General features: G+C 33.0%; 1 protein-coding gene across 3 annotated transcripts in view; it reads left to right on the top strand.

Annotated features, from left to right (window-relative positions):
• IQCM (IQ motif containing M) overlaps positions 1–17,603 on the top strand; it is a 494,659-nt gene that overhangs the window by 192,370 nt on the left and 284,686 nt on the right. For 2 of the 3 annotated variants that reach the window (XM_031941659.1, XM_031941660.1), the window contains one exon: positions 13,254–13,303. The exons of the other annotated variant lie outside the window; for it this stretch is intronic. In XM_031941659.1, coding sequence (XP_031797519.1) covers positions 13,254–13,303 — 50 coding nt within the window. The remainder of the gene's footprint in view (positions 1–13,253; positions 13,304–17,603) is intronic. 3 annotated transcript variants of the gene reach the window in all.

Below are 17,603 nucleotides of genomic sequence, written 5' to 3'. Positions count from 1 at the left end.
AAAACACAACCTCAGAAGACAACTGTCAAAGATATAGACAAGGCCTCAAAGGAAAATGTCAATTGGTCTCAAGTCCAAAGGGAATTTCTGGAAGAGCTCAGAAAGGAATTTTAAACTCAAATAAGAGAAGTAAAGGAAAATCTGGAAAGGAAATTATAGTGAAGCTGGACAAACATCAAAAAAGAATGAATAGATTGATAAAGGAAACACAAAAAAGTTGAAAAATATGTATGAAAATTCACTGAAATAAACAACTCCTTAAAAAGTACAATTTGGCTCAATGGAAAAGGTGGTATAAAAGCTTCCTTAAAAATTAGAATTGGGCAAGTGGAAACTAATAATTCCATGAGGTATCACGAAATAACAAAAAACCCAAAGAAAGAAAAAAATAGTTTAAAAAATGTCAAATAGTTCATTGGAAATGCAACTGACCTGGAAAAATATATTAAAGAGAGATAATTTTAGGATTTTTGGATTACTTGAAAGCCATGGAAATTTGCCTTAGTCTAAAACCACACCAGTTTTCATATGGAGACAGAAAGTCTTCAATAAAGAAGAAGAAAAAATTATTATACCATTATACCTCAAAGTAATAATATCATGTACCTTTTTATAGCTGGATGAAAAGAACTTGCAATGTACTATAAGGTGGAAATAGGTTCTATGGGCAAACATAAAAGAGCACAATATTGGAGTACAAGGCAAAGTGGCCTTATTTTTTTTTAAGAATACATTTCAAGAGAAAAAAGCAAAAGCATATCTTAGTCAAGAGCTACCAAAAAGCGTGAAGGATACTTAGAAATCTGCTTTCAAAAATGGTGTTCATTTGTCTTCTCTGTAATTGCTTAGCAGGAATAGAAAATAAAGTATAGTCATACCTTAGACTTTTCCTCATAGTAATTTTATTTTAGCTCTAAGAATATAAAAATATTGACAATGATTCTTTTTTCTTTATTTTTTTTTAACCTTACAGAATTTCTCTTCTTTGTCCTCTAAGGAATATCTTCTTATAACATAGGATTATGTGACTCTAACAAGAGTCTATGGAAATATTATTTCATTTAATTTGGAACTTTGAAATTTCTTCATTTCTCTTTTGCTTTGAAGCTCTTGACTATTAGCTAGCCAGAAAGGATTTCTGGCTATTTTAAACTTGTCAGGTAATTATACTCTCTGAATATGGCAAATGAGGTACTTTTACTTTAATCATATATTTATTCATATTTTCTTCCTTGACTCATATTTTTTGTCTTCTCCCCAATCCCCCTTTTTGATCTGCTTTTAAAGTGTTATAGTATAAAATATGCTAAAGTAAGTGTTAGAAGGTCTGGGTTCCATTCAGGGCTCTGTTATTAAGAAATAGGTCACTTTATCTCACAAAGCCACAGTTTCCTTCCTTTCCTTTCCTTATCCTTTTCCTTTCCTAAGATGATGGTATAGGAATAGGTGATTTTTAGAGTTGCCTTCAACTTTGCCATTTTATATTTTTGTATTTCAATACCACCAGTCCTTTGCTTGTTTTTAATTAATGCTTATTAGTATCTTTTATTATCATATAACCTATTTCCCATTCTCTTCCAAAGAACATACTTTATAACAGTAGCTCTCAAAGTGTGATCCTTGAACTTAGGGGATTCTTAAGACCTTTTTAGAGTGTCCATGAAGTCAAAACTCTTTACACAATAATGTTGAAATGGTATATGCCTATTAAAATACTCCTCCCTTTTCCAACTACATATCTGTGGGAAACCAGATTTTCTTCATATATTTCAACCAAAGCAACATATTACAACAGATTGAATACAGAAGCAGATCCAAGAATATAGCTATCTTTTATTGAGCCAGACATTAGAGATATTTGCAAAAACATGAAAAGCATTGTCATTCTCATTGAATTTCTTTATTTTGGAAAATATAACAATTTTTATTAAAATCTATTACTTAGTATAGTTTATAATGGATTTATTATTATAAATAAAGAATTTTAAAACTATGTCAGCTTTATTTTCTGATATGGTAAATAGCAATATATTATCAGTGTATCTACCACTCTATCATAAACAATATCTCATTAGAGTTCTTGATAATTTTTAAGGGTTTAATAGGTTCCTGAAATCAAAACCTTTAATAATGTTAATAATGTTACAAAAGACAAAAAGAGAAAAATCAGCTCGACAGAAGTAATTTAATTTTAGAAGTGTCATATTTTGTGTTATATTCTGGATCTATAATCTCATATATTACTGCAGAGAAACAGAAAAGGTGACTTCTCATGCCCCTCCTTTGGGACAAACATGGGTCATTATGCTTCCTCAAAAGACCATTTGGAGTTTTGGTTTTTTTTTTTTTTTTTTTTCTTTTCTTTCCATTTCAGTTGTAGCCATTTTAATTTTTGCTTCTTTGGTTCTACTTACTTCACTTTAAATCAGTTCATATTCTTTAGTGTTTCTCTATATCCCCCATACACATGATTTTTTTCTTACAATATCTACTTTTATTTTTAGCCTTCACATTAATTTCAAAATAAAGATTTGTTCTTCTGTGAGACTTTGAAGTTTCTGCAAAGATATGAAAAAATTGCATAGCTTTTAATAATTTGCTTTGTAACTTTAAAATTATTTCTCAGTTTATAAATCTATGCTTGAAAGTTTGTTTATATTTTAAATTGGTTATATTACCTATCCATCAAAAATTGTTTAGTGTTTACAATATGCCAGGTAGAGTATGTTAGACTAGAATCACTACTCATACCACTGTACTATGGTGCTTTCTTGCTAGAGAATTAGGTTTATTGTTTGGAGTTATGACTGTGGAGATATTGTCATTTCATGATTGCCAGTATATCTTCTAAATTTTCTCTTGTTATATGCTCGATTGAGATAATGGGCAAGTTTTGGGTAAAAGATTGAATAGGAAAAGACTGTTTTGAATAAAATCAGCATGTCAAACTCCTGGGATTTTGTTAATATGGGAACTATCTGCTGATAAAAAACCTTTGAAGGTTGCTTGAAGAAGGGCCAGAGTGACTTGATAATGGTTGCTGCCTCACTAATACGGGGTAGGTAGAGTTTTTTCCTGTGGCACTGAATTTTAGAGGATGAAAAAAATCAACACATGTATTCCTTATCAATATAGAAATCAGCTTAGTAACTAATTTCCCCTCCTATTCTGTTCAATTTGTTTTCTTGTATTATTTTCTCATAAACTGCCAGATTAATTTTTACATTTTGTGTAACTGGTCTAACATAAGAAAATAGTTATCCTTCAGCCCATGGTTTCATGTCTCATAAATGGTTCTTCTCTTCACAAGGAAATACAATATAATTATCATGTTCATACACTCTTGTCTGGTTGGGTCTAAATCTAGCCTTCAACCTATTATCGTTTTTTTCATTTTTTCCATAATGAATAATAATGCTAGTCCAAAATGTTGCTTGAATGATGAAGTAAAATATCTGTATATTTTGGAATTCCATGTCCAAAAAACCCAAGTAAAATTGAATTCTTCAGATAAGAGAAGTTTAGCCCAATTTTTAAAAAAGTGATGAAAGAGAACAAAAAATTTTAAGTAGCCAGAAAGATAAATATCTGTACCTGAACTTGACTTCTTTTAATTAAAAAAAAATTACTCCCTCTCTTTCTTCCTCCCCTCCCCCTTTTTAATGTTCTTCAGAACAAATTAAGAATGGGAAGGTGCAATACTGGCTAACTTGTTTTCATAAAAGAAAGTGCTTTGGATGCAAATGTTGAATATGAATTAAAAATCCAATTGTATTAACAAGAAAACACAAAAAGAACTTGTAGTCAGATGTATTATTACACACAGAGCATTGGTGGGGAGGGTTGTTACTGAATTGATTTAGGATTTCCTCAGTGTGTACTCTGGAAAGGATCAGAAGCAAATGAACAAAAAGTTAGGTGGGTGCATTAAATTTGAAATTATGCTGTATAAAAAACTCTCTCTAATATAAAAGTGAATGGTCACAAAGGTTTGCACAGTTTTTATAGAACACTGAACAAAAATAAATTGTTAGTGAATGTGATGATGCTTGGAGTGATGGGAAGATCCTAAACAAAATAACATCATCATGAAGTGTTGATTTTTAATTTTTCATTTGTTTAAATAATATGACAAGACTTAGGGTGTGTTGAGCATGATTGTTTTATTGTATTTCCTTATTCAGAGTGGAAGCAAGGGTGTAAAGGAAAGAATACTGGACTTGAAGTCAAGGAACCCAAGTTTAAATACTGCCTCACTCATTTCATTTGTTACTTGTAGGACCATCAAATATATGATCATTTAATCGCCAAGAATATCAGTTTCCTCATCTGCAAAATGGAAAATAATTTTTTGTATTGCCTGTCTCACATAGTTTATTGAGTGGAAAAAGACTTTGTCAACCTTAAAGGATCACTTCAATAAAAAGTGTTCAATATTACTATTACAACTACTATTGGGCTTAGTATTTCTGTTCAGAGGAAAAAAATAATTTAGAAAGATTTTGAAACTCTACCATGGCATTTATGAGCTTTTTTTGGTGCTTTTGTATCCCCAGAGCTTAACACAAGTTAACAATGTCTTGCACATAGTAATAATAGTAATAATTATAATAATTATAACAATAACTAGCATTTACAGAGCATTTTACAGTTTGTAAACCAGTCTACGAATATATCTCATATCTCCATGACGATCCTGGGAAGAGGTTATTGATTTACCAATTCTACCTTTACCTCATATGTCAAGGCTCTGTGATTTTACTGGTGTGGGTACTCCCTTTACTAACACAGATTGTGAGTCCTCTATGAATTACTAGAAATGTCTTAGAGTCTTGCTCGAGGCTCAGACTGGTTAAAGGGACTTGTCCCTGGTAATATAGCTCATAGATGTCTCTGGGAGTATTTCAACTATAGTATTCTAATGACTAACCCTGCCTTTTACCTATGTTTCCTCTGCCATGAGGGAGAAGCATATTACTGACACCTACCTCATAGAGTTTTGAAGAAGCTCTAAATGAAATAATATATGCAATGTGCCTTGCAAATAACACACTATGTAAATGTCATCTATTATTATTAGGGGTTAGGACTGTGTTCAGGAATGTGCTAGTAAATGTTTAACCACTAGTGCTTTTAAAAATGCATTCATGATACACTTTTAAACTTAATCTGTATTATTATTATTTTACCCATTATTTTTTGAAGTCTAGGCAATCAATGACCCAATAAATCAATCCCGATTTCCTGAGTTTTGAAGGGGAAAATGAACAATTAGCTCTTAGGATCTGGTATGAGTTGGGTCCATCACCACCACCCTGACTAAAGAAACTGAAGGAACATGTAGTCTGGATTCCAAATACTTGGGTTTCATTCTAGTCCTATACAGTTCTGTGGTCTTATACAATTAGCTTCTAGGACCCTCAGCTTTTCCATTTTTTAAAGAGGATTATTGAGATAATTCCTAAGATTTTTTTCCAACTCTAAATCTTGGGATCTAATGGATCACAAACCCTTTGACTGATCATTAATCAGATTCACTTTGGTTCCTGAATTACAGTTTTTGAAGCTAAGATAGTCTGAATAGCTGGTCCTTGAACATTCAACCAGACCACTTTCTGTTTTGTTTATACTTGTTCATGTTTATCATATCTTCACTAATGGAGTAGGGAATGACATTTTTTATCTTTGCATTTCTAGTTCTTAACATAGTAACTTGCAAGTAATTGTAGATAATAAACATAATCACAACCATCCAAATATAATTTATTACAAAAGTTAAGAAGACCTGAGTTCAAGTTTAGTCTTTGTCACATAGTAACTTTATCATCCTGGGGAAATCCCTCAAACTCTCCATGTTCTATGCAACTCTCTGTAAAACTAATCATATCGGAGATGGTCCCAATCTATTCTTGGAAAGGAAGTGTCTTCATCCGGGATTCTTTTGGCTATCACCATTTCCTACAGAAATTTATATACCACAATAAAGAGTATGAATGAACCCTATAATGTTTTGGTTCTCAAATATTTGATATCAAAAGAAGGGCAACATGGTTAACCAAAACCAAAACCAAACCAAACAAAAACAAAACAAAAAATGCTAGAAAAGAATTTTAACTCATTTGCAAAACTGTATAGAGAAGGATGTAGAAAATTATAAACAGTATTTTTCTCTTGAAAGAGCAAAGGATAATAGTAGGGAAAAGGGAGGCTATATAAAACAGTATAAGATTCAGTTAAGCCAAAGTGTGTGTGTGTGTGTGTGTGTGTGTGTGTGTATAAATACATATTTGAATATAGAAAAAAGGGCAGCACCAAATAAATGAAATAATTAAACAGATCCACAAGATTTTTTATTCTCTCTCTATCCCCAGCTCCTACCACACAACTTGGTACATAGAGTTGGCACTTAATGTGTTGAACTGAATTAAATTGAATTTTTAAAAGAGCTAGTTCCATTATAAATTACTATGAAACTTGACACACTTGAACTCTAACCCTTAAGTCTGTCAGTGTACTCAGGAGTATCATTATAAAAAATGCCTATGAGAAGAGCAACTTGAAACAAAAACAGGCACAAACAGAAGTCAGTGTTAGAGGTGATTTTGGTTTTTTTGAGGGTCTGATTCTCAAAGTTTCTGAAATAGAGGAAGGTACTAAATAATTAAGAAAAACAACCTCACGTGTCATTTAAAGGGCACTAGAAATTATCAAAGCTATTTTCTCATTTCTCATCTTTAAAGAATGATAAACATATGTGCCTGTTACCCCTATAAAGTATGAGGTGACAGGCAGGTTTTTGCAAATGATTTTCTATAGTCATACAAATGATTAAAAGATTTAGAAATTAGATCATGATAAGTTTCTTGTTTGATCATAGAAAAGCATTTGATGCTGTAGAAACAAATAAAAATGTAATGCTTCTTTTCTGGCATGCCATGATAAATGCAATCACCATAATAAATGAATGCAAATTTTTTTCATTTATTCTTTTAAATAAAACGGGGTGTAAAATACAAGCAAATTATATATATATATATATATATCCACCTACCCCCATATATATGTTGATGGGGGTGGTCCAAAATAGTTCAAATGTTCAAGACAGTTCCTATATGTAGAAGTCCTTGTGTAGATTCTTTGAATCTCTACATGCTACAGAACCTCCTTAATGAAATTCACAAACACTCAAAAAGGGTTTACTAATACAATCTACATAAGAAAAACTAAAGCAATGAGAAATGTCTTTTATCAAGACTAGGGCATACAATTGGATTGGCAATTATATATTTCATCAGTTTGGTTGATTAGTACATCTTAGAGATTGCTTGTAAGACAATGAATATTTTCGGTTCACAAATTGAATAGTGTATTTAGTTTTCAAATTGAATTGGAAGAATAGAGTGAGCTGGTTTGCATTTGGGAAACTGATGCCAGGCCATTATCTGAAGAAATAACAATAATCACAACCCCCACAGCAAAAACAAAACAAAAAATAAAAACAAAATTAAAAAAAGCTCTTTTGAACTCTCTTCCTCTGTTCTAATAACAACTCATTTCCTCCCCTTCTACTCTGCCTCTTCCCCCAAAAGAGGAAAAATAAAACATAACTCTTGTAGTAACCTCTCATAGTCAATTATGGTGACTATACTCTGTACCATCATCCCCCTCACCCCCTAGCCAGGCTGGCTGCATCTACATCATGCTCGATTACTTTACTGATAAGAAATCTTAATTCTTTTAGAGTTGTTTGTCTTTATAATGTTGTTGAAGAATGGTTAAAACACCGGTCTTTGCCAATGAGAAATAGCATGATGTGGTAACTTAGTATTCATTGAAGCTGCTCATCAGTTAGTTACCTATATCAATTCTAAAGCTCAGTGATTGGAGAGTGAAATAACAGTCATGAGTAATAGGGAAGGATGATGGATAAATCTGAGTCTTTGTATAGTCTTGTAACTTGATGTTAAAAGATCAAAGGAGTCTCAAGAATTTTGAACAGATCTTTTGTAGAGTATTAGTGGAAGTTCATGTATAAAATTTGCACAGGAGGAAGAGGTGTGGATGGATTGCAATCAATACCATTTGAAATAATGGACATATTGGTAGGGTCAAGGAGTCCTGTAAACATTGCAATATTAATTTTTGGAGGGAAATATAGGGTTGCACAGGAACAAAATGAAATATTTCTATATGTTGATAGCTAATAAACTATTTTGGAAAGAATTAGACTTTATTCTTTCAGGACAACCAAAGCAGATAAACTTGTTACATTACTGGAGGGTCTCCTTGTTATAAAACAATTTAGCTCAAAATATTAAAGGCATATTAAGGTTCACAAAAGTTTTCTTTCACAATATCCCTGTGATTTTGGTGTATAATTTACTTTTTTAAGTCTTCATTTTGCAGAAAACAGTCTGAGAGATTGAGTTGCCTATAGTAGTGGAGCTAGTAAGTATAAAGCTTGGACCCTTCAATTCCCAGTTTTCTGTTTCTAGTCCTGTATCTGTTGTGATATCAGGTATGGTTGGTTTTTATATTCAAAGAACCAACTATGAAATCTTTTGATGAGTTGTTCAGTTCATGGCTTTTCTTCATAACTTTCAGAGTCCTGCCTTTCTTTTGCTTAAGTATTCATTAACTTATTTGATATGAGAAATAAAAGGAAATAAAACTTGTAAGTCCTTGATAATACTTTGAATAACAGGATAAAAATAATTTTTGGGATAGAAAATAACGAATTTTGGAATTTGAATTTAAGTTTAGGGACAAGGATTTGTGATTTCATTGGTATAAGAAAGTCTGAGAGTAGGAAAGTCTTTTTACCCAAGAGGATTAGCACCTTATCTAACACTAGTAGTTTTAAAGAGCTGTCTGGAGTACTGGGAGTATAAGTGATCAAATAGTATTAGTCAAAGGTGTGAATTGAACTCAGGTTTTCCTGCCTTGAGGTTGGTCCATTAAGTTACGCAGCTTCTCAGAATTTTAGTTACTTGTGTAGATTTGCCCAATGCAATAATAAGGATAAAGTTCCTCATGACTATATAGTGTATTGTGATTCCCTAAATGCTTTTCTGTGAGGACACTTAGATATTATTGTCTCCATTTATAGATGAGGGAACTAAGGTTAAGCATTTGCTTAAATTGGCTTTTAAAAGTGAACTCAAATGCTATCTCTCCTTTGAATTCCTCTACCAAACCTTTCTTTATATTCTCCCTGTTGTTAACCTTCCTCCTCCCATAATGCTGGGTCCTTGCTTCTCCATAATAACACCCACTGTTCTATTTTGATGGCTCTATGACTTCCTCCTAAGTGCACTCCCTCAGCAATGTGGACTACAATTCACCCATGCCTTCTGATTTCTGGATGAGTTTCGTTTAGGTCTTCCTATAAATCTTATAAATCCCACAAATGGGCTTGGAAGCGCTCCTCAAGATCTCTTGACATTTCATGGATGCCCTTTCTCTCTCTGAGGCTCCCTTTCTGCTGCTTCTCTTGTGAGATTTTTGGTTAGTCATTCATCCAGGAGGAGAGATCCACAGTGGGTGCAACAATGGTCTCTAGAACAAGGAGGCAGTTAGGTGGCTAAGAGACTAGGGCTCTAAATTTGATACAAGAAGACCTTGAATTAGAATCCTGTTTCAGACACTCACTAAGAAGTCTGGCGTAGGTAATGTAGGTCATTCAATGTCTTTGTGCCTCAGTTTTCCCATCTATAAAATGGAGATATTCTCATAGTACCTAACTCACAAGGCTTTTGTAATGATCAAATGAAACAATAAAATGCATTTTAAAAATCTTAAAATGTTATATTTATCATCGTTTTTGTTGTTGTTATAGATCCTTTGTATATGTAGGTAGGAGGGGATGTTTTATCCAGTGGGGGCTCCTGTTGAGATGGTTTCTCATACCACCAGCTGTATGAAGATCCCAGCTCTTGGGGTTGTTCCCAGAAGGTGTTAATGACATGATTGACTTTTTCAGGGGAAACACAAATCTCAGTCTCCAGGCCTTGGCAGAAAAAGCTTTTCAGTTTATCTCACATATGTGTTAATGTGTAATTTATAAGCCCGTATGTATATGCTGTTAATGATTTTATTTTCACAGTTATCTATTTTTAACCAAGCCGTCAAGTTCACCTTTAGTGGTGTGTTTATCTGTATGTCTCCAGGGGTCACCAACTGTTTCCAGTAGGAAAAACAACTCTGGAGAGCTATCCCTTTTCTGTAGTTTCCCTTTGTCGGTGGAGAGACACCAATGCAGATTCCTTCTTAGTGTAAATTGTGGCCCTGAATGCCATGCTCATAATAGATTAGTATGGGAAAGTGAGTAGCTTTTGGATACTAAGTTAAAACATTTTTAAAAAAAGAGTAGTTTAAAGACATATGGTTAATCAATGCAAGAATTTAATTATTAGGCTATGAGAAAAATTGGGAGTATTGGCAAGAGGAGAAAAGATGTATTTTGAGAGGAGATTTGGAAAGAGGAGGAGAATTAATGGAGCTGAGAGATACAGGAAAGCTGCTCTCACGAGGAGCTGCAGATGGAAGTGTTGTAAAGCACCAGCTGTACTGATATTGTGTAAATGGTCAGAAGGAAGTTTGCGTTGAGATAAATTGTGAGAGTGGAGAAAGTATTTAGAAAAAAAAAAAAGAATTTCATCAAATACCATGGGACAAGCTTAGAGAGGTTATTAAGTATTAGAATAAATTTGATTTAGGCTGGAAATGGATGAGAAAATAATTGATAGAGACAGAGAAGAAGCTTGATGCAGTGATGAGAGGACTGGCTTTGGAGGCAGAATGATCTGTTTGAATCCTACCATATATATGTATATATTAGCTGTATTACCCTGGCCAGAATTCTTAATTTCTCAGTGCCCCTAGGTACTGCTCAAAAACCAAATTGCAGATAAATTGTTGATCAAATGAGATATTTGTAAAGGGCATATCACAGTGCCTACCATGCAGAAGATGTTTTACAAATTCCCCTTCTTCTTGAAGGATTGTATTAAATTGGACTGTCTCTGCTAACATTTTGTGGGGGGGGGGGGAAAAACTACTAATCAAAGTCCTCCTTTGATATTTCATTGTAGCAAAAAGAATAGAGCTGAGGTAATTCTAATGATTTGCCAATAAATGTTTAACAAAATTTATCCAAAATTTATGCATGGCAGACTTTTAAATTTAATTTGCATTATTAACACTTTCTCCATCATAATCTTAAATCTAGACAATAAAATAACAAATCAAGACCTGATTTACAATATTTGCAGATTTCCAAGGTGTACTCATACTGAAAATTTAACACTGGGCTCTCCCAAGTCAGTAAGAGCTAGCTTCAATTTACCCCTGCATAGGCATTATCCAGATGGAAAGACTTAAGAGTATGATTCCTTTGTAGAAATGCATGTCATGTAACAGATGAGTCTGATTCAGTCAAAAAAGCATCTTCATATGAAGGACAGCATCTAGAGAATTACTCTAATTTTTGGATTGTAGCAACTCAGAAAGAGGGGTTAAAATCTGCATCAGTGGAGGGAGTTTCCATTCCAGGGAAAACAAGCATGAAGAAAGGAACTACAGCAGTTGGTGCTATAACGGGAGAAGGAAGTTAGGATGGGCAGGCAAGTAAGGGAGAGCAGAAAATCTTAGGAAGGGAAATTCTTTAAGAATGAGAATATTTCATTCAGCAGCCTTCACTTTTAATAACCCTTCATGATATAGAAATTGCCAAGGAATAGCAGAGAAGGAAAAAAAAAATCTGTTGGCAAGTGTGTTGTGGTCATATCTAGTGTGAACAGATTGTTTTGAGCCAAGCACATTCTGCCCTACATGGTTTTGGGTGAAAGTATAGCAGAAGTTTTATATTCTTTTTTAAAATTTTTCTTTTCCAAACCATAATGTGACATCATGGATCATCCAGTGAGCTGCTTTGAAAAATGGAACTTACCAGCCCCACCTATCTCCTAGCCCCTTATTCTCCAGTCTTGGTGATAAAATAAAGAAAATCCTGGTATTCTTCTCAAATAAAGAGTATTTACTTACCTTGATAAGACTTGGCCTGCCTGCTTATTCTAAAAACACTGAACACTTGATAATTGTCATAAACACATCCACGAGGTTATCATTGTCTCATTCTAACATATATGTAAGAGAATGGTTAATTATTAGCTCCAAAAATTATGGAATAAAACATTTGTTAACATCAGATATTTTACTTTTGAGAAAATATAATAGAAACTTGAGACTGATCCTTTCATTTTGAGGGAGAAATATGTGGTTTCCTTAAGAAAATTCATACTTTATTTTTATCTTTCTTAGTCTTAATTGCTTATTTTCTTTTAAATACTTCTAAATGCTTCCCCAATAGTCATGCTTTTAGTGACTGATAAAAATAGATGTTTCTGCTTCTTTGGGATTTAAGGTGAGGGTCTCCTTATTTTAATGATTGCCTAGCTGTTGAGAGGGTATCTTATGTATGGCTCTGTCCTCCATTTCAGAGGGGCTGTCAGTCTTCAGCCTTAGCTCTCTGTAATTGACTCTTAAAAGGCAAAACTTTTTAATTATGAATTCAGTGTTTTGTATTTCTGCTCATATTTTAGTTCCTCAGAATTTGCCGTGGGCACTTTCTATAGGGGAAGCTGAAACACTTGCATTCAAGCCCTGCCTCTGAGCATTACTCCCAGTGAAAGCTTGGGGAAGAAACTTAAGCTTTCTTGAACTTAGTTTTCTCATTTGTAAAAAGTGGGGAATGGGACTTGATGCTCTCTGAGGTACTTTCCAGCTTCAAGTCTATGAGCATTCTACGTCTATTGAAACTACCATCTATCTAATATTGTTAATGGTTTCTGCAAAAACAAGTCTAGAGGGTGAATTATTGCCAGATTATTATTATTATTAATATTATTATTAAATATTGCCATAATTACTTCAACTGAATGGAATATGCTTACCTGTGAAAGAGGCTGTGGATAAATAAAAGGGCTATATCTAGAAAGCACCAAGTGGAAATGGCTCAGTCTTTGGAGTCTGACTTTTTGATAGTGTAATAGGAACCAAAATTTAGAATTGGCATGGTAAGAACATACTAACTTCATTACTGCAAAAATGATGTTGGTTGGGGCAATTTGATATGTGATATGACTATGTACTAGAATCATTCTTTCTTAGGAAAATCTAAAACAACATATCAATGAATTGATAAGCTTACAGTTTCTTAGTTTCTCTCTTCCTTTCCCCCCACTCCCTACCAGTTCCCAAAGAAGCAAGAAAAGAAGCTGGAAACTGTGAAAGAAGTCAGCAGGTATAAGAATGTTTTTCTCCCACTATTATGAAAAAGTACAAATATATTTACTTTAGCACTGGGAGTACAGAATTTTACTTGAAATTATAAGCTTGCTAGCTAAGATAATCTACTTATTTAGTGCTATATCACTTAAACTACCAAAAATTATATTATTGAATGAGGAAAAAAGTAATAACAAAATGTCAAGACTATCAAAGTGATTAATGAAAATAAAAATGTGAAGGAAGGAGGTCTAGCAATACCAGATCTTAAACTGTATTATATAAGAGATAATTATCAAAACTATCTGGTATTAGATAAGAAATAAAACAGTGGAGTAGTGGACTAGAGTAAGTACATGATAGACAGTAGTAAATAATTATATTTATTTTTTTTTTTGATAAACACAAAGATCTATGCTTTTGGGATAGGAACTTACCATTTGATAAAAAGTGCTAGGGAAATTGGAAAGCATCTGGCAGAAATTAGGAATAGATCAGTATCTTATATCATTTATAAAGATAGGGTCAAAATGGAATACATAATCAAGACATAAAGGGAAACATAAGTAAATTAGAAAAACATGGAGCAAATTGCTTATCAGATTTGTAGATAAGAGAAGAATTTATGAATAACTAAGAGATATAGACTATTGTAGGCTGTAAAATGGATAATTTCGATTACACTACTTTTTGTACAAATAAACCCAGAGATTAGAATAAAAGCAGAAAACTGGAGAAAAAATTCTAGGAAGTTGCCAGGATAAAGTATTTATATCTCAAATATATAGTGAACTGAGTCAAATTTATAAGAATAAGAATCAATCTGTAACTGATAAATAGTCAAAGGACCACTTCTGACCAAAGGCAGTTTTTGGAAGAAGAAATCAAAACTATATTTAGTCATATGAAAAGTACTCTAAATCCCTATTAAAATGTTGCAAATTAAAATAAGTCTGAGATACCATCTCATACCTATCAGATTGATTAAAATAATAGGAAGGGGAAATAACAAATATTGGAAGGGGATGTGGAAAAATTGTGACATTAATACTCTGTTGGTGGAATTGTGAATTGACCCAATCATTTTGGAGAGCTATTTGGAACCATGCCCAATGAATATACTTTCAATCATCACTGCTATTCGGTTTCTCAAGGTTTCAGGGGAAAGGGAAAAGAACTTGTATGTTCTAAAATTATAAGTATTTTTTTATGGTGGCAAAGAACTGGAAAGAGTAAGGGGATGCCCCTCAATTAATGAATGGCTCGATAAGTTATGGTACATGATTATGATGGAATATTACTATGCTTTAAGAAATGATGAGCAGGTTGGTTTTAGGAGGAAAGCATATAACAACTTGCATGAAATAATTCAGAATAAAATGAGTAGAACCAAGAGAACATTGTATATACTATCAGCAAAATTACTAAGCTATTATAAATAACATGATCATTCAAATCAATTATAAAGGATATATGAAGGGAAATGCTATCTACTGTTAGAGAAAAGAACTGATGGTCTTATATAATACAGGATTGTGAAAGAGGGAGAGAGACAACTCATAATTCAATGTTAATTTAAAAAAAAATCAAAAAAATCATAAGCTTGAACTAGCCTTTCCTGATCAAGACTGGTTTTGCAAACCAAATTTCTTAAAATGAAACAGTTGACTATTTGGAAGAAAAGGATAATATAGTTTGTATGATCTCAAACCTGAACAATGGAGTACCATTTAATTGTACTAGGACAAGGTGGTTATAGTCATGATGATATAGAAAAAGAATGCTGGTTTTGGAGAACTCAGATTGAAATGTCACCTCTCTTATATGTTGCCTGTATCTTCTTAGGCAAAACAGCTAACTTCTTTGGCATTTACCCTTTTGCATCTGGAAGTCACCTTAAAGATCATTTGGTTCAACTTTCCTGATATGTAGATGAGGTCTCTTAGGCTGAAAGAGTTTTGAGTTAGGTAATCATCTAGCTAGACTATGGTAGGGATTATATTATTATGTCTCTAAATACTTGTTTCAGTAATGTTTTGCATTGAGCTAAGCTACTTCTCAATCCAACTATTTAAAGAAATCTCTCTAATTCTATTGAACATCAGTTTATTATAGAATATAAATCCACAATAATTCAGGCTAGCCAAGACTCTTTTGTTCTACTTGCAATACTTAAACTTCAATAGGATATAGCAATAATTTATGCCAATGTTTTGTTCTTTTGTCTGTTTTCCATTTTTCTGCATCATTAACTCATTTAAATAGATCAGATTGGGCTGACCTCAATTGTAACACTATATCTTTATCTACTTTTAATTCTCCTAGCTTATTGTGGATTTTTATTTTTGATCTAAGAATTTGGGTGTCTGGTTTTATAGACAGATGACTGGGAAGTAATTCCCACATGAATTAAGTTATTTTTTTTCTGTCTCAACATTTAAGCAATTTCATTTTTAGTGACAATATTTGATATTTATCATATCTGGCACTTCAAATATTTATAATATATGGATCTGAGACCTCTTTAAAATCTATAAGTCTCTGACCTCTCATTTCTCACTAAGTTTTCATATATATGTATATATATATATATATATATATATATATATATATATATGCGTGGGTATATATTTTTTTGTTATGAGCAGGCACTATTCTGTATAAGCTTTCATTCCCATTCTTGCTTAGCTCACGACTCAACACATAATACAAGTTTACTAAATGTTTACTGACTAATTAATTAATGATGGCATACAAACTGCAATTTTTGGTAAATTTCTTTAAAATTCTTAATACAAATAGTGTTGTATAAGATTTCCCATGTAATGATACTTCATGTCACTCTTAAATGTACTCTAAAACCATTACTACCAATTACTTCTTACTTCTCAAGAGAGAATCTGTGAGAGCTACTTTTCTTTTTAACTATAACTTCATTTTCCCCCTGGGTTTCATTTACAACACAAATGTCAATATTGACAACATATATTATATCACCTTGCTGCTTACTATATAGCAGTATCTCATATTTAGAACACTAATAGCCTGCGTAGTTTTTGTGGATAATTAAAAACAGGAGTTCTTAACTTATTTGTGTCAAGGACTCTTCTTCATTAGACTGCTGAATAACATGATTAAACGCATAAAATTAAATGTATAGGATTACAAGGGGATGCGATGATATCAAAATGCAGTTATTAAAAATATTGTGAGGCAGCTAGGGTGGAGCCAGTGAAAGGAGCACTATCCCTGGAGTCAGAAGGACCTGACTTCAGATTTGGCCTCAGACACTTACTGTGTGAACCTGGGCAAGTCACTTCACTGTTTACCTCAGTTTCTTCATCTGTAAAATGATTTAGAGAAGGAAATGGCAAACCACTCCAGCATCTTTGCCAGGAAAACCCCATATGGCATCATGGAGAGTTGGACACAACAATATAAAACATTAAACATTAAAACATTAAAAACAAAAACACAAGAAAAACTAAAAAAATAAAAAAAAACAAAGAAGTTCTTGGAACCTGTGGTTGCGAATCCCTGGTTTAAAAATTATGTAATATTTGGAATCCTTTATTTTCTGAAATCTTGCCTTGGTCATTGCACAAACGAAGGAGGCCAATTTAGACCTTAAGGCTGTAAAGACAAAATATTCACATATATACCCCAAGACAATTTGTGGCAGAAGAGAACACTAATAGGGGGTGGGGAATCTCAAAAAACCTAAGGATTATAACATGAATAAGTGAGAAAGGGGAATATAAGTTAAATGGGGAGACAGCCTATGCAAAAGCAGTGATGGTTTGCTGAATTAATTCCCAGTTAAGCAGGCCAGTTTACATCATGGGGAATAACCTAAAATAAGTCTAGAAAGGTAGGCTAAAGCCAGATTGTATGGCGCTTTAAATAAGAATATGGGGAGTTTGTATTTTAGCATAAAGGCAGTGGGGAGATACTAAAGATTCTTGAGCAAAGGAATGACATTATCAGAACTGTGCTCTGAGAAGATTATTTTGACAGCTTTGTGAGGGATGGATTAGAGGGCAGAAAAACTAGAAGCAGAGGGACCAATTAGGAGACTGTTGCAGTAGTCCAAACAAGAGGAGATAAGGGTCTGAACTAGAGTGGTGGCTATGAGTGGAAGGAAGGGAATGGATGTGAGAGATGTTATAGAAGTAGACCTGACCTATATATACCTACAGAATTCTGGAATGAGATAGAAAAAGTAGAAACAAAATAGTGAGTGTAAAGAAAAAGAAATAATGAATATTTGGAGGCAAAAGCTACTCCTTTTTTTGCAGATATTTTAAATAAACTCA

Source organism: Sarcophilus harrisii, chromosome 6 (assembly GCF_902635505.1).
Source record: "Sarcophilus harrisii chromosome 6, mSarHar1.11, whole genome shotgun sequence".
Classification (NCBI taxonomy): Eukaryota; Metazoa; Chordata; class Mammalia; order Dasyuromorphia; family Dasyuridae; genus Sarcophilus; species Sarcophilus harrisii.
This window is presented reverse-complemented; position numbering and strand designations above follow the sequence as displayed.